This window comes from Haliotis rubra, unplaced genomic scaffold (assembly GCF_003918875.1).
Source record: "Haliotis rubra isolate DU_JTF1 unplaced genomic scaffold, ASM391887v1 Scf557, whole genome shotgun sequence".
In the NCBI taxonomy this organism is placed as follows: domain Eukaryota; kingdom Metazoa; phylum Mollusca; class Gastropoda; order Lepetellida; family Haliotidae; genus Haliotis; species Haliotis rubra.
The window spans coordinates 345,890-373,583 of record NW_025767254.1 but is presented as its reverse complement, the minus strand read 5'-3'; the positions used below and the strand labels follow the sequence as shown (position 1 = coordinate 373,583).

At 38.5% G+C, this 27,694-nt stretch overlaps 1 protein-coding gene across 1 annotated transcript; it reads left to right on the top strand.

Annotated features, from left to right (window-relative positions):
• The first annotated feature begins 9,435 nt into the window (after positions 1 to 9,435).
• On the top strand, positions 9,436 to 26,584 carry LOC124253870 (deoxynucleoside triphosphate triphosphohydrolase SAMHD1-like). The gene is made up of 8 exons (XM_046687728.1): positions 9,436 to 10,422; positions 11,126 to 11,259; positions 16,654 to 16,757; positions 17,113 to 17,187; positions 17,772 to 17,849; positions 22,912 to 23,016; positions 23,631 to 23,747; positions 23,920 to 26,584. Exons 2-8 carry the CDS (start codon positions 11,160 to 11,162, stop codon positions 23,962 to 23,964), a joined length of 624 nt encoding a protein of 207 aa, XP_046543684.1. The 5' UTR covers positions 9,436 to 10,422; positions 11,126 to 11,159; the 3' UTR covers positions 23,965 to 26,584.
• Positions 26,585 to 27,694: the final 1,110 nt, after the last annotated feature.

Here is a 27,694-nt window from a genome sequence, read left to right as displayed (position 1 = left end):
ATGATTGATGACTTATAAGATTTTTCCATGACCCAACTTTTTCCATGGCATAACGATTTCTTTCTCGGAAGCGAGGTTGTGGTGGAAGTGACAATAATATCGTAAGTAGTGTTATATTGACACCCACCTCGCTTCCACGAGAGAAATTGTTATGTTATAAGATATGTCATGCAAAATCCTATTTGACATCAATCAAATCCAGATTTTACTACCAGTAGAAAGTAGTTTTGATTTTGTAACTCGGTGAAAACAAACCTAAATAGCATTTATTCTCAGACTGGCGGATGTTTTTTAATAATCGTAACATCACGGGATAAAGTCTGTTAAAGAATTAATGAGATTATGGTTTGTTTTCATCAAGTTAGAAAATCAAAACTACTTTCTACTCGTAGTTAAATATGTATTTGAATCATGGCCAACAGGATTTGGCATGACACAACTTGTAACATAACGATTTCTTCCTCGGAAACGAGGTGGGGGTCGAAGTGACAATACTGCGCAATACATTTCTTGCTACATTCACGTGGTAAACGTCCACTCACCAGTATGTAGATACTAGTCAACGTGAGTCTTTATATTTGGTCTTACTATCCTAACTAGTTTATTATCATTCTTGTATGCATTTTGAAACTAAATAAAAATCAGGTGATCTGCCTATACTTATAACTGGAATATCTAGATATCTATAGTTTGCCAGTGTAAATCATAATTCGCACACACGCCCTAGTGTATGTTGTCTGTCTCATTACTTCACGACGAAAACAATGATTCTGTGGAATGCTACGAAAAATGAAAAAACAACATAATGCAAATATTAAAATTAAAACAGATTAGAGTTATAAGAACAATGTCAGGCGATTACTTTGTTCAAGGAATGTATCCATCAATATCCACAAAAATGAGTGATATACCATTCACCTGCAGCTGTTCCAAATGATGTGTCTTTTAACAGTCTAATACATGTTTACGAAAAGTAATATATCGTTTGAGGTATTTCACATTGGTATATACTCTCATTGGTCACCCAAGATAGCATACCTGGGAACTAATTGCATAATGTCCGCCATTCTTTACAAAAAAGTAATTTAGTTAGCCAATAATGAGAATCAGTGTCTTGGCGGTTAATCCTTTGAAAGAAGGAAGTTGTTTGACGCAGACACAGACACGACAGATTGTATTCAGTATAGATTAGTAAATGTACATACATAAACACTACCTTTTGACAAATCCGCTGTGTAAGATAAAAGTATGGGTTAATCGTTTGATCGATGTTTATAATGTTGAGTATTTATAATTGAGTATAATGTGTCAGTTTGTTTGTATGTGTGAATGAGGAACCTCACATATTATGACATTGAAAACAGACTAAACTTAACATTATTCCATGGTCAATATCGCAATGTTTGTGAAATGGTAGTATACGGAAGTTTGTTTCATATTTTTGATAATACCTTCTTTTATGCAGATAAAATTATTAAAAAATGAACGAATAATGCCATGCTTCTCTCAAAGTAAGGGAAGATAATTTATAGAGTGATTCTTATCAAATTAGATATTTCTTTATCGTCCGAACAGAATTCACAAATTACGGATGTTTTATGTGGGTGTGTGTGCATGCACGCGTGTATAACATCTAACTTGATAGGTATTAATTAAAATCAGGCCGATTGTAACCATAATGACTATATTGGTTGGAACACTCCAAGAACAAAAATAATTTCACTCTTCAAAAGGAACTGGAACAGTAACATTTTTCATGTTTTCATATGAGCTTCAAAACATTAAATGAAATAAATGCTGTATGATGAAATGGATCAGAGAACATTAGAATGGCATACATGATGTGTGAATGACACATGTAATGGTCAAAAATATATAATCACTATGTTAGTTAACTTATGACCAGACACGTCAAAAACTGGTACCGATAGATTTATATCTAATATGTAAAAATTCAGTATTTCTTAGTACCTGAAATAGAAAACACGACTTTGGAATAAGATGTTTTAATCTGTTAGGTAGCAGTTTACTTAAAGGTCACATGCAACCAAAAAATCAAACATAATTAAAACACAATTATCACTTATTCATGACATATAATATACATTGCTGGTTACGAAAAAAATATATAAACAAAATTATAAGCGTACAATCGCGAATCGAAAGTGAAAAATTGTGTACTTCGGTTTACTTCCCAAGAAACGAAGCAGCCGGGATACCGAACCCAGTCAGAGCGGGTGGGTGTGCGCTCAAGTGTAACGGCTGGTTCATTTGCAGATGCCTTCACGGCTAATTGTGCGTACATATATAGAGAGATGTTGGGTTTTGTAAATACATGCTCATTTTTTGTGTATATCATTTTGCAATCAACAGACATCATAACATGTCATGTGTTCAAGTATCACACCTGCCTGTCTGTGTAATTACATAATGTGACAGAGACCAAACTCGGGCCATAAATCAATGCATTTTGTTTATGGTGTATAGCCTGATTGGTGTTAAGTTCAAATTGCATGTGGTCAGTGATAGCAGCTGTGTATTGAATATTGTCATTAGCAGACAGGCAGGCAGACACACAGGTGTGTCAATAAAACAAGACATTGAGTTTTGTCTGTGACAACGACATATCTATATCACAGTTAGAAATTGTGTCAACGCTAAATAATGACACTGCTTTTAAGTATCGAACTGAGAAAGTGTCTCGGTAAGAAGAACGTGTGGTGAAATAGACAAATGAAATTATATAAACAGTAGATTTACTGTCATAACATATAAAAAGCTCGCGCCTGTGAGATATCAATAAAACATTAGAAAAATAGCTCACACTAAAGCCTTCACCGAGTATTCACCCTACAACCCGCTTCCAAGCTGCGAGAACCTATTCACTTGCGCACGTGCTATGAGCGCAACCCAGCTGTTGAAACCCGTTTTCCCCAGAAAAGTCTGGGGAAAATTAGTGAAACGTTTTTCATCGCGTTATTTTTCAACTTTATAAGTTGAATTTGCATTTTTGACGATTTGTTTCGGTATGTCCATACCGAAAGGTATCAGAATCTGCAAAGTTGTGTTTTACGTTGCATGTGACCTTTAAGTAGAACTTAAATCAACTTCGAAAGATTGGTCATTCGCAAAGTGAAGGAGATTTCACTTATACTGCAGTAAACAGTATGAGGATACACAACGAAACATACCACGTATGTGATAACAACTCCCTGTTTATTGCATAGAGCGGCATTTCGATGTACAACGTTCAGGATAGACAAGCTGATTTTATGTTGATTGATTCCATCACTTGGAAATGGAGTGGATTTAGACTTGTTGATCTTACTCTCCTGTTGGCCCCAATGATGTGCTACTTGCTGAATTACCTGGTGTTAGTTTGCTGCTAGTCACTATGCATATATACTTCTGTTCACCTGGTTGTAGTAACTGTTATCTTGATAACGGCGTGAGAATATACATGGAAACTCCACTCTATCGACCTTTGGTCAAAACAGATGAGTTAAGAGAAATGTTGATGTCCCGTCCGTTAGCAAATTAACATTGGATTATAGAGACAATGATAGGCCTACTTGTTGATAGAAGAGGATATTCCGGATTATGCGAATGAGAGCACACCTAATGAGAAAACGAGCCAAATATATGTATAAAGATAGTATTTCAGTTCAGTCTCAGCATATAAACACTGAAATATAAAACACATAAAAAACATAGAAGGCGTAAGCCACGAGTGGTAACGGGAGACTATATGGACAGATTTTATTTAATCATGTTACAACATTTTACATCTTACAGGAATTATAAATAGTTATATTACATCATATTATGAAATGTTTCAATATATTTCATAATTATAAATATACATACACATTTACTAGTACATTATAAATATATTAAAGATGTGAAACAAGAGACGCTGAATCAGCAAACTGTCTAACAGTTAACATTCCATTTTGAAACTGGTGTCTCAGTTCTTGAAGATGTCGTTCCAGGTATCGGTATTTCTTCTTCGTGGGTTGTCTTTGGCCTTCGGCATATTGCACCAACGAGGTGTAGGAATAAACTTATGTTCAAGTTGAGCATTAGCCATTTCGAAATCGAATGTACACTTTCATACTTCTTCTCATTACATGTACATGTATATATCCCCATGTAATTAGAGGGGAACTGATCCAGAGCGATTAATGTTTCTCGCCAACAGTCTAAATACCAAACCAAACTGCAAGCTTGTCGGTATCTGCTCCCTCGACCGTGACGGACACAGGGACTGGGCTTCTGGCCACCTTGACAAAATTTCTTCAACCCAAACAGCGGGACATTAGGAAGAGTGGATGCTCATCAGATGCTGTTACATGTATTTGAGAATACCCCCAGTAGTTCCTGTCTGATTGCAATAAATTATACCAGCAGTGTGTATGCTTTTCGGATTTTTTAATGCATAGATGGCATAGTGACTGATCCAATTTTCCAATTTGATCTTATTTCTGTGTTTTTTTTACCTCGATATTTAATCATGCCATGTAAACATATGATGTCTATTAAATATTATATTTATGACAAATGAAAATGTACTTAGGTATATACAATTTTAACTTCAGTACACATCCAATGCTTATATGTATTTCTTATACAACAATGAAATTCCGTTCGTATCCTCCAAACAGTGTCGGCCCATAACTTTTTTCAGGCAATTAACTACCCAGCGCGTGTTTGGTGGTATAAACCTACACATGTTATTTGTCATCATTCACTTGATGGTCAATTACTGAATTTAGAACAGGTATGATGGTAATACCACTCAGGTTAGCCGCCAAAGGTTTCCATTTCGCATTTCTTGTGTCTGGAGTAAATACATGTACTCTGCATTATGAATTAAGGTCTGATATGACAAATGTATTACATGTTATGTAATATGCTCATGGAACTGCAGCAAGACGAATTATCAGCGAAGATACAAAATAAACATTGATCAAAGGATTAACCGATAGCACGCTGATTGATTAATTACTTTTTTCTTGCACAGCGGATTTGTCAAAAGGTAGTGTTTATGTATGTAGATTTACTAATCTATACTGATTACACCCTGTTATGTACCCTGTACCTGTGTAAAGACAAAAACTTTCCTTCAATATCCTTCCTTAACCGCCAGTAAGTTGATGGGGTTGTACCTCTTTTGCCAGTCGGGCAAGTTGTAAGAGGATCACCAGACCATATTAATTAACAAGACAATGGTACGGGTGGATGGGGAGGGTGGGGTAGGATATGACCAAGCCAAGAAAAACACAAGTGGATTAAATGCTCATTATTGGCTAATTAAATTACCTTTTTAAAGAATGGCGGACATCATGCAATTAGTTGACCAATGAGATTATACACCAATGTGAAAACTGAATCGATGTATCCCTTTTTCGGGTATTAGACTGTTTAAAGACACTTGACATGGAACAGGATTCTTTGTCAGCTGCAGATCAATGGCATATTGTTCCTTTATGTGGAGGTAGTGTCCCATTTTTGACAGCATCTTGGTCACTGATTCGTGAAGTTTCGCTCTCAAACCTGGGATAACTAGCTGCACCAATTAAGGGTAGTTATGTTAATGCAATCACCTGAGAGAAGTACAGAACAAGTAAAATTCTTCAACACTAATACGAACTAATACGAGACGAACTACCATCAGGAATGGTACCATTATATGGAGATGCCAGTGCCTGAAAACAGCCTCAGTCATTACAACAGCAGATGGGACTGTTGTCCGAAGAGGGGACAAACAGCATACACATCCAGACCAAAGCTCTATTGGTTCCTATATCCTTACCAGTAATGTAAAAAAACGGACACGAGAAGAGCTGACAAGTGTACCAAAGTTCATTGTCCAAATTGGGATAACTGGCTGGATCAAATTTGAGGCTGTCAAAATCGGGACAAAACCTATGTGGATATTGATTGATACATTCCTCGAATAAGGTAATAACCTGACATTGTTGCAGACTTTAGTCGGTTTTATTTCTAATATTTGCATTTTGTTTTTATTCGTTTGTGGTAGCATTCAACAGAATCATTTGTTTTCGCCGTAATGAGACAGACAACATACACTAGGTCATACCTAGGGTGTGTGTGAAATATGATTCATGTTGGCATTCTATAAAATGTTTAGATATTACAGTCATGTTATAAATACGCTATAAGTATAATCGTATGCTTTTTATTAAGTTTCAAAATACATGCAAATATGGCAATAGAATAATTAGGATAGACATACATTGACTTCGTTATTTTTCAGTCCTGACATTTTTTACCACTGGCAGATGATTAAACTTCAAACTGTTTTCATTTGTTATAATCAAAATGATGGAAATATTATCGAGTAAAAAAGATTTTATTTTTGTTGATCAATCTACACCTATACGATCAATTGCGCATGCGGGTTGCGCAGCAAAGGTCACGAACCAATCGAAAATACTGGAATATCATCCGGGTACTCAGGGGAGAAAAGCAATAACAAAAGCAAAAACCAGAGAAATTGCTCTGGATCAGTGCCCTTTTAAATGTGTTTACCATATGATTGTTTTGATCATGTTTTACACGGTCGGCTTCAGTGTGCGATGTGTTCACTTCCATCAACCACCAGCTTGTAATAACACGTCACATGAGATTAGCCATGTGCTAAAATAACACCCAAACTTTAAAACGTACCCCTTGTCAATGTCCTGAGCCTTATAAGAATCGAAAGGTCGGCTTCCTGAGTCGACATCTCAAACTATGGTATGTAAGTGGTAATAATTCCTGAGCATTAGAGAACAGATTGGCTTGTTTGGAATTTAATGCTTTTCATAAACTAGAATCTGATAAACTATTTGTCTCTGGAATCATCTGTGATATGAACTTGTGTAGTGATTTCTCTAGAAATTATTTAACGTTATCTAAAATTAAACATAGTCACCTTTTATATGACCAAATTAATTAGTTACACTATGAAGTTTTTAAGAAGGAATTCATTTGGGTTCTTTTTGCCCCAGTCCGCCTGTGTGTGGACAATATAACCAATTATCTATTATTAAGTTCATGATATTTCGTGAATACACCAACTGCATAACACCGCCTCTGACCACAAACCCAAACGGGTTGCTCTCTATTCGCCTACAGTCTTAAAACAACATTTCATGGTCTGTTGACTGTTGCTTTCGCAATGATAAACCACCCAAACGGTCCATCCCTTGTGTCAGGTGTTAATTAGAGGGTACCATTAAAGAATGTATTCTACTACAATAAGCCTATTATTCCCTGGCAAGGGTTCACTTTTATGACATGTAATAAACCCTGGCCAGTCAGTCAGTGGATCCGGTAAACTTTTATTTAATCAATGATGTAACGTAGGTCTATGTAATTTGTGTTTATGCAAACCGTGAGAGGTCAAAACTATTTGCGCTTTTGTGGATAATAAGTAAACCATACACTTAAAACTGTATTTTGGAAAATGCTAGCCATATCAGGGCAAAAATATGACAGTTCATGTCAATTTTTGACACCTAGAACAACAAGGATGCAGACGAGAGAAGTTATACCAGGAATAATCTACAACGTCTTATAGTTTCCCTGGTAATAGTTTATCGCATAGGAGGACGAATACACTCCTAGGAGGACGAATACACAGTCTATACACTCACGGGGATCCTTGGGAAAAGGAGAAACTGAAAGAAGTAGTGGTAAAATCCTTCCTAAATTTCAAAAATCTTCCAAGCCTTAGAAATATCATGTTTCCAATTTTGGAATTTTTTTGGAAATATGATATTTCCAAATTGGATATTTTTGGAAATCACCATTTTTTTTCTTGTGGACAGTCTTCTGTTGTGTGTGTCTTTTCACCACAGTGAGCACACACAACAGACAGTGTGCAAGTATTTACGCCGTGGCCACACTGTTGACATTTGGAGCACCTAAGAGGGTTTGGAATGTATGTCTCAACATTAAGGTTACAATAACCTGCCTTCAGAGATTTTGGTGCATTAGGTAGAGAAAATGAAAAGACATACGTGTTGGTTTTAAATGGCGATGTCGTTTTTACGGGTTGATAAGCGTTTAACATAGAGTACACCCTGATCTTTCATCTCGGAGACAATATCTAATTCCGACATGTCAGCCAGCAATCGCTCACAATCTCTAACAATTCCCTCGCTGGTATTAAAGGTCTTGTGAGCCGTGACGGTGACAGGAATGCCGACAAAACTTTCGGTGTTCAATGGGTTGGTTGACTGTTGTCTTTTACCACACTCGATCAACAGCGCTCCAAATCGCCGGATACCCTTAGACACAGCAAAAGGGTTCAATTCTTTAATGGTGTCAGATCTTTCGTCTCAATGACAACAAAACGTGGCCAGTAATCAATTGGTTTTGGCAGTCAGAGGTCGTTGTCCACAAGGTCATTTTCAAGAGAACGTTTGTTTTTTTTGGTTGGGGTCTCATACGCCATGGTAAGTGTTTAGATTTCATCATCCGAGCTCCCCATCCACCACGGAGTATCACTAGGACAATGCCAAAAACAAGTGGATCTCCGACTTGCAGCACCAAGGATACTCGGATGATATACTCAAGCGGAAAAACTAAAAGTTTAATTTTCCCACTTGATTGGCCCATGAGCCACCGCCTTCTGGGCATACGACTCTAGGCAAAAACACACATGAAATTATACTCATTTGGAATCATTGGTTCAAAATAGTTGGCCAAGCCTGTCAAATTGTTATTTTTGATTAATTATGAGCATCACGTAGTTGCAACACAAGGCTTGGCGTGACCAGCTGATTGGTTGAACCGGGCCCATTCAACCACCCGTGAAGTCAGGGGCAAAGTGGTGTGTTGGGCAAAGGAACACTGTTCCTGGAACCAGTGCCCTCAACCACCAGACTCCCTTCCTCCACCGACACAGGGGCACAACCCGCGGCATACAGAATGGTGGACCCAATATACCCCCGGGTCCACACAGGGGGTTGAAGAGCTCTTACCCAGCACCCACCACGAGCAGGTGGCTCTTCACGGGTGCCACCGTCTGTAAAAAGTAATATGTTTTTTTCACAAAGATATTTCAGTATTGAAATGAAATAAAGCAGGAAAATCAATTTTCAGGGCAGTATGTAGTATTTGACACATTAATTAACTTCTAAAAAAACAGGAATTTAAAAAGAATGTATTCATTCATCAATGGAAAAAGATGTTTATAATAACAAGATTTTTTTAAAATTAACTTTTATACAGTAATTTCACACTAGATTAATATTCAAAAATTTTAAAAAATTGTTACCGGAGGGTATTAACATTATCTCCAACTAAAACAGCATGTCCAACTTAAATTTGATTAGGGGAGATATCTCTTGCCCAGGTTTACCTCAGGATAATTGCGTGTGTGGCTTTTTATCATGAAGAATGATTAGAAGCTAGATGAAGGGAAATAACTGCATAACATAAATACTCGCTCCTACATAGGGTATGCGCACAAACCACGGTATCCAACCTCTTTCATGTAAATAAACATAATCATCGATGATTGGCCTATCGATCACCACTCATTACACCTACCAATTCTTTATTAATATTTCTGCAAGTGGATTGATGCCGATTTGGACCCTCAACTGAACAATCTAGTCATAAATGGATGATGGTAGGTCCGCACAAAACGGGGTTGTAGTCAATCCTCGCAAAGATACGAGGGCCTGTGATTTTATCTACTCTTTCTAAATTTCGACAGATAAAATTGGTAAACACAGTCATTAATACTGTCAATGCATATTAGTGAGATTCCACATCAACACTCCATATTTACCCTACGCATGTGCAGTTTTATGTGTCAGTAATTATTACTAATACTTACTGCCAACTTATCAAATCGAGTACACAAATTCAAATATTCAACTTTGTTAATGTCTTTTCTTCAATCTGTCTGTATTATGTTTCAGTACATTTGGCTTACATCTATCGGTAGAGTATTGGATACTCCCTGTATTGGCACAATGGCTTCCAAACTGCAGTCCTACTTTAAAGACGCCATCAAGGTTATCTAAACGTGTGACCAGATGCATTTTCTATTTGTGTTGACTGCAGGAGGCCAATAACGTGTACGACATGTTTCACACTCGGATGATGTTACACCGACGAGCCTACCAGCACGAAGTTAAAATTGGAGTGGAGCTCATGTATGTACAGCTACACATTCTACGGTATTGAAAGACTATATGAAACAACGAGAACGTAGGAGACCTCATCGAATACACACTCACGATATAACTGTTTGTGCATTTAACTCGTTTCTCAAAAGCAAAACAGGAGAACCTTATAAATCGTAGCTGTATTCTAAATATACTGATTGTGCATTTTCAGGATTGTCGATACACTCCAGAAGGTTGACAACATCGTATGGATACCGGGAAGGGATGGGTAAATAAAGTTTCATTATCAGTTTCTAAAACCAGATTACAAAAAGAACTGAAATGCAGTAACACGTTTAGATGAATTTCTGTGCCACCTGGAAGCACAAGTCATATTTACCTTCCTTGAATAAAAGAGACAAACCGTGACCCTGCCAATAAGAAATCTCTGCCCCTAAAAACCTGTGTAACTTACTATTTTGGCCATGTGCTCCCGATTCATAGTAATGACATCAGATATTCGAGAAAACAAGAGCGTATATTTCCCCATGTCAGTTGTGCACCGGAAAAACAACATGGGGACGAACTGCACAATTTCAATTGCGGAAGACATCATGTTAAAAATTGGAATGTCCTCAACCTATCTACTATAAAACGTTTGGATTTTTGTACTCAGGCCTGTAACATGGCAGATCCAGTACATACAACACACAAGGTAAACGTAAACTGCCAGCGCCAGAGAATATGCATTCTCGATTATTCACCGATAGAAGGTTTAGAAGCCAATACAGGATGCACTGGGCGTAGAAGCCGGTGAATATTGTATGAGAGGATCAATGAAAATCAGGTGTTCGCCAAAAGGAAAAGCATGTTGGGCTCTACTGGAATTAGAATTTACTGAGAAATGATTGAATAGACAACGATACCGTCTACGATATTGTTCTACAATACAAAATCAAGACATATGCAATTTCTTACAATTTCTGTTTCAGTGTAGGCCTAAAAATATCCCAATGTATTGATGATATGGTGGCCTACTCCAAGCTGAATGACAGCATCCTTCAAGTCGTGGAGCTTCCTTTAACTCTGGAAACAAGTCAATCCCCCAAACAAATGCAAGATACCGGTGATCATCAGGCACATGGTATTGTTGTTACTGGAATACATGCCTGTCAATACATTCAGTTTTCACACATACGTGTAACATATCACGAAAAGAATGCACCATCCGATAACAGAGTGATATATATATAGTGTACAAATTAAACGAGACAGGTAAGTCCCGTTTAATTTTTAAATTCTTTATACTTAAATTCTATGTCACTACATAATCAAGTGAGATTTTAAAGCAGTGTGTCCATGAACATATAACTGAATAAACAACACTGTTCACTTCACAATGTTTACTTCAGATACCTTGATAATTGTTTCATACGTATTAATTGTGTTATAAACAAAACAGTTCATCAACACTTATAACACTCAGCTTGTAAGTCATTTTTGCCACACTGTAAGGATGAGTGAGCCTGCTCAAACCTTGACAACAAACGTCCTGCAAAACAGTCACCAGTACTTGACTGTTCAAGCTGAACATTGAAAAACTGTTCTGTCACTACACCAGCCTGCACTGTTCAGAATGGTAGACAAAGGCACGCCGTGCTGTGAGCCTACACGAGGCTATGAGCTCCGTACAGTTCTATATTCACACCCGATGCAGACAGCACCAGACGAATCCATCTGGAAATAGTGTCCTTAATAACAGGTCTGAACGGTTTCTGATTACTTACACATATCTCACTAGTCCCCTTCCTGATGGCTGCAGTGACATTAATGTAACACCGTAAACATTTTTAAACAAACAAACCAGAATATGCTTCATATTTCCTGAGCTCAATAGGTTTCTGATGAAACCCAGGTCTTGACTGCTTTAAGAGTTTATGAATATACACATCACACTGTTACGCACAGAATGTCAATGAATCTACAGTCAGTGAATGCAGGGTTTGACATCTCTGACCAGTTAAGATGGCTAATAACACAACATAGTTTAAGTGTCAGTTGCTTGAGTGAGATTGAGTCATACCAGGGAAATGCTTTGAAGTTCAACTGTACTATGTTAAGATCCCAGACCTGGCCATATCTTGGTAATGCAGGTTTAGATTCAAATACCCCCTTCAATAGTCTTTTCACAATGGGGTGTTTACCAAAGGCTGGACCATCTGGCATGGTTATTACAGACGAAAGTACACTCCTGGCTGTGTTAACAGGACTGTACCCTACGTTCTGAGCAATTTCTGCAAGAAAGTTTACCCCAATGTTGAAAGGGGCCTGCGGAATTATATAATACTTCCCAGTGTTTGAGGTAGGTCTGATACTGTTTTTGAGTTGTGGTTCTCCAAGCACGGAGGACAAGCTGGATAGCGTCCAGTCTTTTGGAGCTGTCTCCTGACAATATGCAGATTTGGAGTCTGAGAGATTTGTATAGAGGGTGAACATCCTCCGGGTAACATGGTAGGTGCAGTGATGTGCCGCAAGCAGTGATGGGTTGTGCAACCAATATCCTCATGACGACTGGATACCACACTTTGGTCTGCCAGTTGGGTACCACCATCACCCACTCTCTCTCAAACTTCTGAAGAGTCTGTGGTATCACATTGAAGGGAAGAAAACAATATGGTTTCAGTGAAGAGGATTTCCATGGATGAATAAGACAATTAACAGCGCATGAACCTGGATCTGGCTTAAATGGCATGTATTTGGCAAATTGGTAATTGTCTCTCGTGGCAAACATATCAATGTTAGGAGACACATTTAGCATATCAAGAGCTGAAGAAAGCATCTGTAAGTTTCCATTCTGTATGCTTTCTAATTTATCTTGACTCTTTATCAGCTTGCTGATTATCCTTGCCTGCAATATGGCAACGACTTATCCAGATATTAGCTGCAATACACCACTCACTTATCTCGTTTGTAACTGAATTACATTCAGTAGAATTAGAGGTACCCATATTGTTGAAACATGATACAGTTGTCATACTATCAGACAAAATTCTAACATGATTGTTCTTCAATTCTGACTGAAACGCTTTCAATGCTAGTAACAATGCTTTAAGTTCCAAGTTATTGACGTGGTGGGGTTTCTCTCAACCGAGCTATCACCTGCTCTAACAGAGTCTAGGACCGCTCAACAACCAATTTTGCTAGAGTTGGTAAACATGGCAAGTACAGGCTCATTCCTCTGAATAACAATGTCAAGCCACCACTAAAGTTCGTTCCTAGAGCAGGAGTCCGATGACAGTTTTGCTTCATAACATCCTAAATTACTCTTCAAAAACAATGTTTTAGACTTTTCAAGTTGCCTATAGTACAGTGGGGCCTTACATAACCCCCCTGAAAGCTACTAGTGAGATAGCCAATAACTTTTGAAAGCTCTCTGATAGTAATTCTATATCTAAGTAACAGTTTTTTACATGCCACCTTGACACGCTCTGCTTTCACTCAAGTTAACTAAACAGTCATGTTAACAGAATCTGTTACAAATCCCAAAATTTCAATACTTTGTGTTGGATGGAACAATGGTTTTTCTGAGTGTATCGAGAACCCCAGTTTTGTTAAAATATCTGCATGTCTAAGACATTGTCAATGCAGTCACTTTTAGATTAACCTTGCAAGTACATGTCATCAGTGTAACCTGTTGACAAGTGACCTCTTTGCCTGAAATGTGCGGCTTCATTAATTTTGTTAATTTTCTTGGACTACATGCTAAACCATTTGGGAAGCAAACAAAATGATAACATTTTTCTTTCCATTCAAATTTAAGGTATTTCTGATGCTCTTTGGCAATTGGACAGGAATAGTAAGCATCTTTCACATTAGTTGACGCCATCCAACAATCTTTTGTGATTTATTTCAATACAGACTGCAGTGTTTCCATTTTGAAGTGATAATACTTCAGAATTACTAATTCAGAATCATGCAATTACTTCCATCTCGCTTTTTTCTTAGAAAGATATTGGATATGAAATCACCTTTCTCTCTAACCGTTTGTATTACAACTTTTTTGTAAAGTAATAGTTTGATTTTAGTTTCAATGACACTTTCTTCAAATTTGGAGAAACGTAAATTTGGTGGATTCCCATTCATTGATGGTTCATCGTCAAACTCAACATGCATGCCAGTTACTGTGTCAAAGATCTCTGTGTCATTTGTCAACATTTCCCGCGGATCAACATGGTTTGCAAGTTGACCACCTTCAAATTTGGATAAATTTGTTTCAACAGAATATTTTAAACCCCTAATATCTTTGTGAACTCTAAGAACACAGACCTTATCAACAGGCGTGTCTAATGTTGTTGATTGTTGACCATCTTTGGTGGGAACTTCTGTGGCCATTTCCGGTGTGGGGGTTTCCCAGCTCGGCGAAAATCCCCTTGTCTGTTGTGGGACGAGTAGTCTTCCTTGTACTGAGGCTTGGACGTGTCCTGCGACCTAGCAAGTTTTGAGCCTAGTTTGTTAGTTTCAATAACGTCCTTCATTTCCTTTTGAAGATCATCTTCAAATAGGAAAGCAGTGACAGGGTGATCGGAATGGCACAGACATTTATAGTCAGAGCAAGTTTCATGAGTCCTCTCCTCCTCAAAGACAGATCATGTTTGACCATACCCAACATAGCCATAGCGTCAGCTAGATTAGTTATGAGCATGTCCATGTCTATTTCTTCTGGCTTGAGTTTAGAATATAACTCATTCAAACAGTACGACAGGTTTGCGCCCACTGATTCACAATTCTTGTGAGTATTCTGCATGCGAATGTCTTGGTGCCTGTGGTTATATGATAACGATTTCCATATGGGAACATATGGTAGAGGGGTTCGTGTGAACTCTGTATTGCCTGGTCGGATATACTTGTCCATTGTATCCTTCAGAATTCTGATCAAGACGTCTGTTCCATCGTTGGTTAATCACACGGGCCTCACTGGCGTTCAAATCTGGTCCTGTGTGAACACATTCCAGCTCTTGATCCAGTTCGGCAAGAACGTCAGATTTGTTTGCTTTCACGGTAACGTCGTCAGCTCGAGTCCTAGATTTTACGAGCGCTCCAGCGTCGTCACTCGACTCGCAACTCCCTTCAAGACACTCGTCACTTGCACTCTGTCATGTCTGGCGTAATTGTTCGACTTGTTGCGACTGTCATTGTTACTTCACGATGGCTGTTCGGCTTGTTTTCAAGCAGTGTTCATGTCATTGACTCAGCATCCAACTCGAGCTGTTCGCCCATCGCCACCTGCATAGACTTTAGTGCTTTAACAATTTCATTTATTGGCACAGACGAGGTATGTCGCGCAGGCTTCGTCACATTAGAAAGTGAGATTTTTGCATGACTAGGCTCAATTTTAGGGCTTCATCGCTGCTCATTGAGGAGATTCTCAGTCAAGCCAAGTTCGTCAGCCATCATGGCGGCCAAGCAGCCGACCTCCTGGTTTGACGAGACTGTAAATTCTGGTTGTTACCAGTAATTGACATTTTAAATAACTACCTCTGTGAGGTGTTATGTGTAGAACAACAGTCACCAAAGTGTTGTTAGGTGGTAAATAAAGCAGCAAACGCAGTGTTTGCTGCGAAAACGTTGAGCGCTAACTTCTCGTGTATTGACGTTCGCGGGGCGCTGCGTAACACTAACGATCGGCTGCGCGTGCACCATCTCACTTGATTACGCAGTGACGTAGACGTTAACGAGGTAGAATGATGCATAAAAAGAACTTAGGTTTCTTCAAAGCTTCGTTATTGAAGGCAACAAACTTGTCTCTAGCTTCCAAGGAAAATAACTCTCAACCTCCCCCCCCCCAAAAAAAAAAATAAATAAATAAATAAAATAAATAAATAAACTATTATCCTAAAGACATCTTCTCAACAATGTAAGAATGAATGTTGACGTTCAAACCTTGCTATGTACCAGGGTACAGTTCGTGACCCCAGTAATGGCTTTGTTCTAAGGTGGTTTCTACTTGTGTATGGAGAACAGCATCTTGAAGAAGTCATACACGAAACCTAGTTACTCACTGTAAACGGCAGCCGGTTTCAATACCTCAGCTAGATATCTTAACGGAATAACGGGGTGAAAGTAACCGGGAAAGGGTCACGTACAAACAGTGCACTTAATCAAACGATATCATGGAAGACATGCATGCAAGCAGACTTGCTGATGAAGCCGTTCATATTCCAAAATTCACGTCATACTAAAGGAAGCCCGTCTAAGTTAGAGGCTGTTCAAGGCCGGGTAATGGTTCGCCAGTATGCTGCAGTAAGGGTAATGGTAATAGTGGACATTTATAATGTGTCTGTATCCACGCCATTGTGCATGACCGTAGTTAATAATTATGATAATAGTCAAAAGTTCCTGGACCATTAAACAAAAAGTTGCCTGGATGTGTAACATTACCAGTGGATGTTCTTGTCACTTATGTGTCTAATTCGTGTACGTCATATAATTATTACGAAACAATCTAATTTCTGTTAACCAGTCCCAGAAGACCTGAAAACAGCAAGAGGCATACTGAAAAGACTCCAGTCAAGAGACTTGTACAAGTGTGTTGGCAATTGCATTCTATCACCTGAGGAAGATGTGGTGAGAGTTTCGTACAAATAGTGCTGTTGCTAGATATGGTACAACACATGATTTTGGGAGGAAGCTGCGATTTGTCAATATTTCATTTATGTCGCACACAGTTTCTATTACAAGGTAAAATGAAATTACAGGCGATTTTTTAACTCGAACCTCCAAATTAATATTCCATCGTGGCTGAGGAATATGGCAGAGACATACAGAGACATCAGACCAATGCTTCAAGCATGCGTCACTTAAGAGAACCTGTATGCTGAACCAAAGATGTAGGTACATTCTGTATTTGCAGAACTTGTGTCTACGTTTCGAGTTTGTGTGTATGAAGAACAACTGTTAAAGTTCAGTATCTTCTTTTCAGCTGGACATTGAACAGACAAAGAAGAAAATCACAGAGGAAGTAAAAGAGCACTTCAAAGAAGAAGACTTTGAAACTGTAAGTACAACTAACATTCATGTTTGAATTTCTCAAATCGCAAGAAAACAGTAACGTAGCACGTATATATTTTTAATTATTTGGCAGTATCTGTGAAAGTCTTGACGTTGTCTCCAGACAATGATTGGTTTTGGTACTTGTGTAGACCACAGTTGGTGTTCAGCGATGGTGAGGAAGTTATTTCATACTACTGCAGATTTAACAAAGTATTTTTAGGTGAATCCTGTTCCTCGGATCGTCTGTTTGTAAAGGCATTTAGAAGTTGGACAAACGTAAAAACATGATATGGATAACAACCTTTTTCCATCGTTTATGCGACGTTTCAGAGCTAATTCTGTTATCACAATTTTAATTATGTTAGCGTTTCAGAGCTAATAATTATTGTTGTTTTTTTACGTTAACCCTATGAGACTAATGCTTCATGTATGTGTCACAGTAAGAATCACAATAGTTTGACGAAGCTTCAGAAAATCTGTATGCTGAACCAAAGTTGTAGGTACATGCCGTACTTGCAGAACCTGTGTCTAGGTTTCGAGTTTATGTGTATGAGGAACAACTGTTACAGTTCACTATATTCTTTTCAGCTGGACATTGAACAGACAAATGAGGAAATCACAGAGGAAGTAAAGAAGAACCTCAATGAAAAATACTTTGAAATTGTTGCAAGTACAACTTACACTCAATGTTTGAATTTCTCAAATCGCAAGAAAGCAGTAACGTAGCACGTGTATATTTTATAATTAATGGCAGTATCTGTGAAAGTCTTGACGTTGTCTCCAGACAATGATTGGTTTTGGTACTTGTGGAAATGTAGTGACGGCAGCTGGTGTTCACCGATGGTGAGGAAGTTATTTCATACTACTGTAGATTTAACAAAGTATTTTTGGGGTGAATCCTGTTTCTCGGATTGTAGCTTTTTAAAGGCATTTAGAAGCGTTTCAGAGCAAGTAATTATTGTGACCTTTCTACATTAACCCTATTGAGTTCGCTTTGTGATTATATTATTATCTTTGTACAGTCTCCCACCTAGCATTCACCATAGTCCATTCACAGCTGTAACTGATGTAAATCGTGGACACATTTATGGTCTCTGTCTTTTGGCTAACAGTCATCATCATCATGATATTTAAATATGGCTGAAGGGGTCCATGCATCACAGTTATGTACCCCAGTTCACAAAGTAACCAAAGTCAAAATGCAGAAACATTCCCGGTACCCTAAACGGGGACAATTCCATATTCCGCAACCTAAAACCATATGTATGTTCCCATTCAATTGTTTAAGAGCGGTATTGTGTGTCGCAAAACATTCATTAATCTAATGCATCTAATTAAACAGTATGACAGTTCCGATCAGGAAAATGAGGAATGAACCCGCCCTTTTTGTCGGTTTCTGCATTCTGATATTAGAGTGATAGGCCCTCCACCAAGGTAGGTCGCCCAGTGACAGTACGGTTTATATAGTACGAGGGTCCAATGATTTTATACGGTCTCTGTAATGGGCTTTGCGTTGTGTAATTTTTTTATAGATCTTAGAAACCGGAACCTTTCTATGAACCTTAGTTATTGTTCTATGGTGGTGGAAAGCATTACCTAAAGTTACCTATAGGGAGGGGTTGAGCACAAAGAAAGACCTTCTTGTGACCTTAACGATTTTGAGAGTGTGTTTTGAACCCTTAAGCACACACCCCTTTTGGATGAGTCCCCTTCCGGCCCAGGTGTGTGACCTTTAGGTTGACCTTAGTGGTCTGTGATTATTATTCAATTATTTTATGAATAAGAGTGAAATGAGTTTGACTTGCTGACTCGAGAGTTGGGTTCACACAGCAAACCTCATATCTTTTATTGAACTTTCAACGCAGAATTAATATTAGACATTAGAGTCATAGTCTAATATAGACTCAAACACGAGACCAGGGGTTGATGACGTCATAATAACAAAACGGCCGTCTTTTTTTCTGCTCAACCCCTCCCTATACAACGCCTGTGTCTCTCTCACACACAAGGAAATCTTTATTAGTCAAACCCAAGTATCTTATCTTATCTTAAAAATATTCCTACAAAATGAAACCCTACTCTGTCCTACAACTACATTTTCCCCAAATCCGTTAACTGCGGTCTAAACTAATATAACAGCGCCTTGTTTGCGTCCGTTAAAGAATACAAACGGCTGTGGGTTGTGAGGCCGATACGTTTATTTCTGGTCTATTTATTAAACAGCCTGAAAGAACATATAAGAAAGTATATTAAATGGAATCACATAAATAGGTACATGTTCAAATCAATCATTAAGTCTACAAGATACACCTAGTTAAATATGTTACGAGATATAATGTTACATAATATTAGTACAAATATACAACGATCATAAAGACATACTGTAGGTATCTTTAGAAAATATTACAGTAAATACATTTCTGGTATATAGGGAATCTGGTCAGGTATTACATACCAGGTTGGTTGCCCCCAGCTGATCATAATGGAGGATATTCTTCTGAATGATCACACTCACAGATCTGCATAACAAATACGTACGTATGCAGAGAACAATATATATATACAAGATATATGCCTTCTGCCTTGATATGATATAAAATAATGTTTAAAAGTACAGTTGCATTCGCCACACAAATAAAACATGAAATCACATGTAATATTACATATATGTGTCAATCAATCACACATATCAAACATACGGGCATGCATTCAAGCGGACTAGTAATTACTTTTATAAGTTGTCTAATAATTAGTTGATATACATAAACAATACATATGCTCACAATAATACAGTGATCTGATAGTTCATCTTCAACTATACATATTTATAAGATATATTATATTTCAAGTAAACCAAATCTGACTTACATGCAACAATAAATTATATTTCTAATTATAGTAAACAAGAAACTGTCCATATATACAACATTTTATACAATATGAACCAGCCTTAAATCGTCATAAAATTCCCATGACTCTGGCTATATCTCTCCTTCAACAGTACAAGGCGGCATCTGAGTTTAAAATCTGAACATTGTAGTTAAGCTGTGGCCAGCTTGGCCTATCAGTAAAACAATAAAAATGACCGAGAGCTGGAGCAAAGAGTGTTGAAAGCATGCAGTGTGACAATTAGTGGAGGTTAGACTGAGTGTTACAAGGCTTACTATGCAGAGCTATGGACTAAGAGTAAAATAAAGTATAAAACATAACTAAGATTCCTACAGATGTTCTTATTGTTTCATAGAGTGAGTCATTAAGTGGAAACAATGCCATCCACCTTGATACTTAATATAATCTTCCTAACTAAACCCTATGTACATATACTGAGTCAAAAAAGAAATTTCACATTCTTTCTTCAGGGCACTATAAAAGAACAAGAGATGGTAAGATGGTGAAATTGTTATTATTTCATTGCTGAGATCTGTGTGATGTACTCGATACACTGACAGTGCCATAATCAGTTCCATTAGGCTACACCGCCGTTCCAAAACATGGGTATACAGAATGTCAAGTCACAAGAATAAAAATGCGAAATTTCTCAGTTCAATATCGTGTATGGACGCCCCGCGCATTCACCACTGTCAAACACCGCCTCCTCATCGACTGCCTGATGCTTGTGAACACGTGGTTGGGGATTCTGCGTCATTGCTCTTGCAAGGAAGCGCCAAGTTCCTGCAAAGTTCCTGAGGTTGGTTCTTAAGACCACGAAGCCTCCTCCCAAGTGCATCCCAAACGTGCTCTATTGGATTAAGGTCAGGGGACCTCGATGGCCAGTCCATGACGTTAATTCCAGAGTTTTGAAGGAAATTTCGTGTCAACATCGGACGAGCATTATCATGCTGGAACTGTAGACCTTGGCCATGAGCCGCCATGAAAGGAACGAGTTCAGGGGTGAGCACCTGGTCGCGGTAAGCAGCAGATGTGAGGTTTCCACGGATGACCAGAAGTCGGGAACGGTTGTTCCCACAGAAATCACCCCACACCATGCAACTTCCGCCCCCGAATCTGTCGACTTCCTGTACACAGCATTGGGCATACCGTTCACGACGTCGTCTCCAGACTCTATGCCTGCCGTCCGCGAGGGTAAACCTGGATTCATCGCTAAAGACGACTTGATTCCAGTCTCTCTGGGTCCATCGGAGGTGAGGTTGGGCCAACAGCAGACGTTGACGTTGATGAAACGGCGTCAGTATTGGCCCACGATATGGACGTCGAGAATGGAGATTGGCAGCCTGCAACCGATTTCGAATGGTTTTTGAGGACAGTCGACCTCTAAACATCTCAACCCTGGTTCGTGTAGCAGGCAGAAATCTGTCACGTAGGTGACGTAGGACGATTTGACTGTCTTCTGCTCGTGACGTCACACGTGGACGACCCGACCTTGGGTGATCAGAAGTGGTGTCAGTTCAGTTTGTTGTAGACGACCTCGCAAGTCATACACAGTACGACGGCTGCACACCATTGCTCTTGGGACGTCAATAACTGATCTTCCCGCTTGTAGCATGCCAACGGCACGTTCACGTTGCACATTTGACAATCGTGGCATTTCAAGTACCCTTAGAACTGTGGTTTAAAAGTGTTTTTTCAATTCTTGAGGCCGATGCAAACACGTGCATATGAAGAAAAACTTCGATGCGAAGATCACGTGATCGACTGCACGTGCAAAACCTGATTTGGCACTCACGTCATTTGAACGAGGAATGGATGGGTTTGAGTGGGTTTTGCTAACGTTTTTCTAGAGTCGAAAGATAGGGGTCCAATTTCGGATTTATAGATGTATCATCAGAATAAAATTATTCATTATTTTTTCAAATTACATTTTGTGTAGTTTCTTTTTTGATATATACTATTTGAGTCTGCCACACTAACATCCTACGTAAAATACACTGAAATAAATAACAACAAGGGAAAGGAGGAAGACCTCCCGTTGTTGACTTACAAATGTGTCAGGGTGTCCTAAAGCAAGATATTTCTGTTCAGGCCCTTATATACCCCGTGAGCTAACCTTTAACCCTGGCCGAATAGCTACCCCGTTGTCCATTGGCCCCAATGGAATCAACCAACCAGTCACGAGTGCTCTACCATACCGCACTCGAGACTCGTAGCAAAAAGCATGCCGGGCGACGGCAAACCAAGTACGACATGGCAGAGCGTGCCGCAACTGTAGACAACAACCAAAGGATAATTCTAAGGAATTGCATTGCCAAATCGAAGGTAAAAGTGGTATTTCAGATACTAAAAGTAACCTTTAGTAAACAAAACTCAAAGCAAATTTCCCACTGAGTCTAAATTACGATACGTCCCATTCCACAAAGAATATTAAACTATATGCACCTATCACTAATAAGCCGAATTTAATCCTCTACTATTTCTATATCAAACCCTTTTTCCAGCATTAGCTAGCGTACGTTTCTGTATACAGAAAAGTACCTGGGGTACATATCTGTAGTACTCGCGCCGATAACGACCCCTGCAGCATAAATATGTTTGTTTGGATAATTATTTCCACATATTCATGTGTATGAGACAGAACCCAGTGAAGGACACCAGCATTTTTGCGTTCAGTACTCTTGCTTTCAGGCGCATCCTGTATTCACTGTCATCGGTAAATAACAATAATACTTACACAACACTAATGCAACATCGTGCTCTCCGTGACTCCTTCTACAGGTGTTAGTATGCCAATAAACAGATGCGTTATAATATGTATGGTTATGTATTCTTATAGGTGATGTCTTTCGATTATGGAAAGAAGAAAAAGGACCCAGTAAGCGATGTCTGGTTTTATAGAAAAGAAAACGTGGACGAGGCCATCAACCTCCCGCAGAAAAAGGTATGGAAACTCTTTACTATTCTTACCTAAGATTTATATGATCTCCCATTGCCACGTCAGGTGGGTATACCTGAAATTGGATACTTTAAATACTTTAATACATAGGTTCTAGTTAAATTTCAAGATGTACCACTTTATATTTTGAAGGTTGTCTGTGTTACTAGCTATGTGCATTTGTTTTGTGTCATTGTTTATGTTTATTGCTGACCATTATTGAGGAGCTTGTAAAATGCATGTTGAGATCACGGTACCGCGATCGTATGTGCTATTAGCATTTTACCTTCTGCCTTGACAGCTGTGTGAAGACGACATTATTCCATGCTGCCATTATTAATGCTGGCTGTTGGACCCCACAATGCTACTTCTGAGTTGCTCTTCACGGACAGGATACCAATTGGAATTAATTTGCGTGTCTGCCCCTTTCCAACACTAATTCCTCAACTAAAGGGTCATTCCACAATTTAGTTCGGTACATACAGAATTCTGAGTTTTAATCTAAGCGTGTTGAAAGAATCACCTAATACACTCCTAACAATATGCAATCAAACATTCAGTAATTGCTCATAGATTAATACTTGAATATCATCGATGAAATATTTATATATATTTTACAGATATCCCAGATGCTTCCTCAAAACTTTCAAGAACGTACAGTGGTTATCTACTCAAAGGAGAAAACATTCGAGAAAGCTATTGCCCGCAGTTTCAAACGAAGATTTCCTGATGCCGAGGTGATTTGGGTTATGATAATGCTCGTGTCATGTTTTGACAATGAAGACATTCCATCCATTGTTACTCTTAAACTATCACACCCGTAGCTTAATTTCTGTTATACAGTTTCAATATTAATATTCCCCGTTGCTCAACTGCATGACCATTCTCTGAAATCATTTGTTTGAGCAGATCCCAGGGAACTATGATGATGAACCAGCAGCTTCACAAGGCTAAAGAGGAGGTGCCGGTGTACATAAAGCTTATGTGTGACAGAGATAACCCACGACCTTCGAATGTATCATTATTACAATCTCTACACATATGATCGAATAGATGGCAGATAAAACTGTTCATTTAGAGGTCAGTTGGTTTGCTCCAGGGTTTATAAACGTATCTTGAAAATCTAACAGTTTTACATCCTTCGTGCATTTTCTGTGTTTTGTAAAGACGATATTCCATGAAATGTCTACACTAAGTTCATTCTGCCATTTTAGACAAGAGCGCGACACTAACAATTGTTTTGTCATAGTAATTTCTACTTCCGTTCTTTAGAGAAAGAAGATCTTGAAGAGGTGCGTTTAATGGGAGACTTTGATTGTTAGCTGAATTGGAAAATAGGGTGGTTTTCCATGTTTGGGGGATATTAAGCATAATTCTATTGTACCCTAAAACTTTCCATTACTGTGATTCAGATTCTTTAATTCATTAAAAGACACAAAAAACAAAACAAACAACATTATCACCCCTGATATCTGTTATTGTGTATATACCTTTTTTAAACCAAAAAAAGAAACTACTAGCTATTTCTAAACTGGTGATTCAACCACAAAGGTTCAGCCAATATTTCTTCTGTTTGACAGGTTTGTACTGCTTGTTGTTTATAATATGTATCCCCTGCAGCTAAAAGATAATTTTAATGCATTTATGAAGGATCTAATATGTATCAGTCTTAGTCCACCTTCTTCATACTCTTTACATATTGTTGTTCTCTTTAGTCTAACCTTCTTATAATCCCACAGAAATTCTTTAGGGGTAATGGTAATACAGAAGAAAACATATGTACTAAAGTTGATATTGCCAGTGTTTCTAAGACTGTAGTTATTGCCAGTATTTCTAAGACTATAATTTTCCATTGTTGATTGCTTTTTTTCTAGTATTGATTACCCATACATTTTCCAAATTAGGGTTGAGATATATACCAAGGATGTTAAAGTCACGTTCATGCCAGTCTAAACTACTTTCTGGGTAAAATTTCACTTTGCTTTCAGTCACTGAAGGGGGTTTATGTGATTTTCCCAGTCTTTGGCCGCTGTACTAAGCAGTAGTATACTCATTAGAATATCAGTAGAAATGTAAATTATATGACACTGTTGGCTAATTAAATGTAAAAACTTCTACGACGAGATTATTTCTCTGTTTCCTTGTTTTCGTGTTATTTGGCAATACATTGCATATTTTATTTCACAAGGAGTACGATGGGTAACTGAAATTAATCTGCCAATTTTATGTGAATTTACATCGTTTCAAACCTGTCTGAGGCAGGGATGTATTACCTGACAGAATCTGATTCCAAAATTGATATGAAGTTTATGTCCTAATCTCATTTCTGTAAACAAACTTACGGATTAACTAACTTCTGGTCAGATTTCCAAACTCCTACATTACTAGGTATTAAGTATGTTGCAGCATATGATGACCAGCAAATGACATCATTGCTTTCCTTGCTTTGATGAGTTTCAATTTCAAAGAGTATTTCAATTTATAAGTTGAGACTAGTACGGAAAACCTAGTAGCGTTATCGCAGACCATTCTCTGATAGTGTTTATGTTTTTGTACAAGTCTCCATTCATCCCAGTGTACGAAGATACTGACGGCGTGCATGACGTGTACTCCTCATTGCCCCAATGTCCCTAATGCCCCTACAGTCTTTAGAAGATCAAATGATCCAGTATGTAACTGCAAGAACCAAAGTGAAGTGATATCAAAAAGATTTACATATACATACACTACTGCCTAAAAGAGGATTTCCTTGAGGAACGGAAACTCCTCACACAAATAACCATGGGGGTGACCCTTTCTACAATAGGTACAATGTGTGAAGCCAATTTCTGGAATATTGCTGAAAGCGGCGTAAAACCATATTCACTCACTTGCTCACTTTCTGCAATGCTACCTGTACAATGATTAGTACATTCACTTACATTGACCTTTTGTGTATAGGAATAACCGATGCTCTCATGGAGCTGTGGAACGTTACTGGTTAAAGGGATACGATATGTTCTTGGTTGTTAATTCTGAAAAGCATTGCAAGTGGATTTCAGAGTGAACGTAATGCTGTCAAGACAGTTTTTGTTTAAATACTTGGGGGTGGTAGTTGCCGTTGCTCTCCAACTCACTCTGCTTCTGCTTCAATATACACGGGCAGGTTGCTCCACGGCAACTGTATCTACATTATGTATATTTCTTCTTTAAGGTGAAAACCCGTTTCATTTATGGTTATATAAATAACATGTGATTCTTTATGTTTAGTTTATGTTCAATGAAGGTATTGACAGTGTGAACATTTGATATTGTATTTATAACGTCAGCAATACTCCGTTGTCTACATAAACTAGGTATATTCATAATGAAGGCTCGAGTAAAGCACTCAGCAGTGAGAAGTGTGCTTTTGTACAAAAACTGTTGTAAAACTTGACGTTAGGGAAGCACACCATTCAGTTATGTGAACAAGATAGTATCATGTTCTTTAGCATATCACGTTGTGTTTTTATATTATATTATATTATTCTTTCTTTCTTTTTATTGTATTATTCTTTTTATTCCCTGCTTCTGTAATAAACGTTGTAACACACAAGTTACTCAACGCTGTTTGTATCATTCCACATTATTCCTACGTCTTCTTTAAGGACTTGCTCACTTAAATGAAGTCCAATGGAACATATAACAATACACACATAAATCCCAAGTAAGGCAATAGTTACCTCCAGCACATCTAAACTACCGGACAAGCGAAAGTCCGACGTCACTTGACCACAAAATAGAAACAAAGACGTATGTGATGTATAAGGTAATTATTTTACAAACAGAAATCATTGTCCAATAATTTGACTGAAGATGTATTGAAATACTGGTCTTGCATTTGCCGCAATTCATTATGAAATAGTCTAGGAGTCAAAATAAAAGATTACCCAAATCAGAGTTCATTAAAAAAGTGAATAAAGAGTCACTTGATGAGAAAGAAGTCAGTGGACACGTCATCAATAGCGAGTGTGGCCACCCAGGGCATCCATACACGCCAACACACGTCTCCTCATTGACGTCGTCAGTCGGTGGATGACGTCAGCAGAAACCCTGTTCCAAATGTCTTAAGGGGTCTTTTCAAGTTCCTGTCGGCTCGTTGGAGGTGATACACGCTGTCCCAGCTGACGATCAAGATGATCCTGTAGATGTTCAAAGCGCTGGCCAAGGCGATACGTTGAGGTTAACGTTGTGCAGGTATTCTCTAGCAATTCTGGGGGTCTAATGCCTTGCGTTGTCGTGCTGCAAAATTACTCGTCTAGGCTATTTCTTAATAGAGGCACCACAAAAGCTCTCAACACTTCATCTCTGTATCGCTGGGCATTTAAATTTCCTCGGATGATAACCAGTCGTCTGCTGATGACGTGTCCAAGTCACTGTCACGAATTTTTTTCCGGAGGTGGATCTGCCGGATGTAGCAATCTTCGTCCGGTGTCGTGACTCTTGGTTTTCCCTGTCTTGGGCGGCCTTGGGTCTGACCTGTTTGCTGGTGGTTTATCAATTTGCTGATGGTGGCCTGGCTGCCGTTGAAGACCCATACAAACTGACGTTGTTAAACCTCCATATTGGCCATATCAATCGACCTGTCTCGTTGCGCTTGCGTAAGCCATGGCATATTCGTGATGTGTTTTGGTTCCTACGTGCTTGCCCTGTCCAACATTGGTAT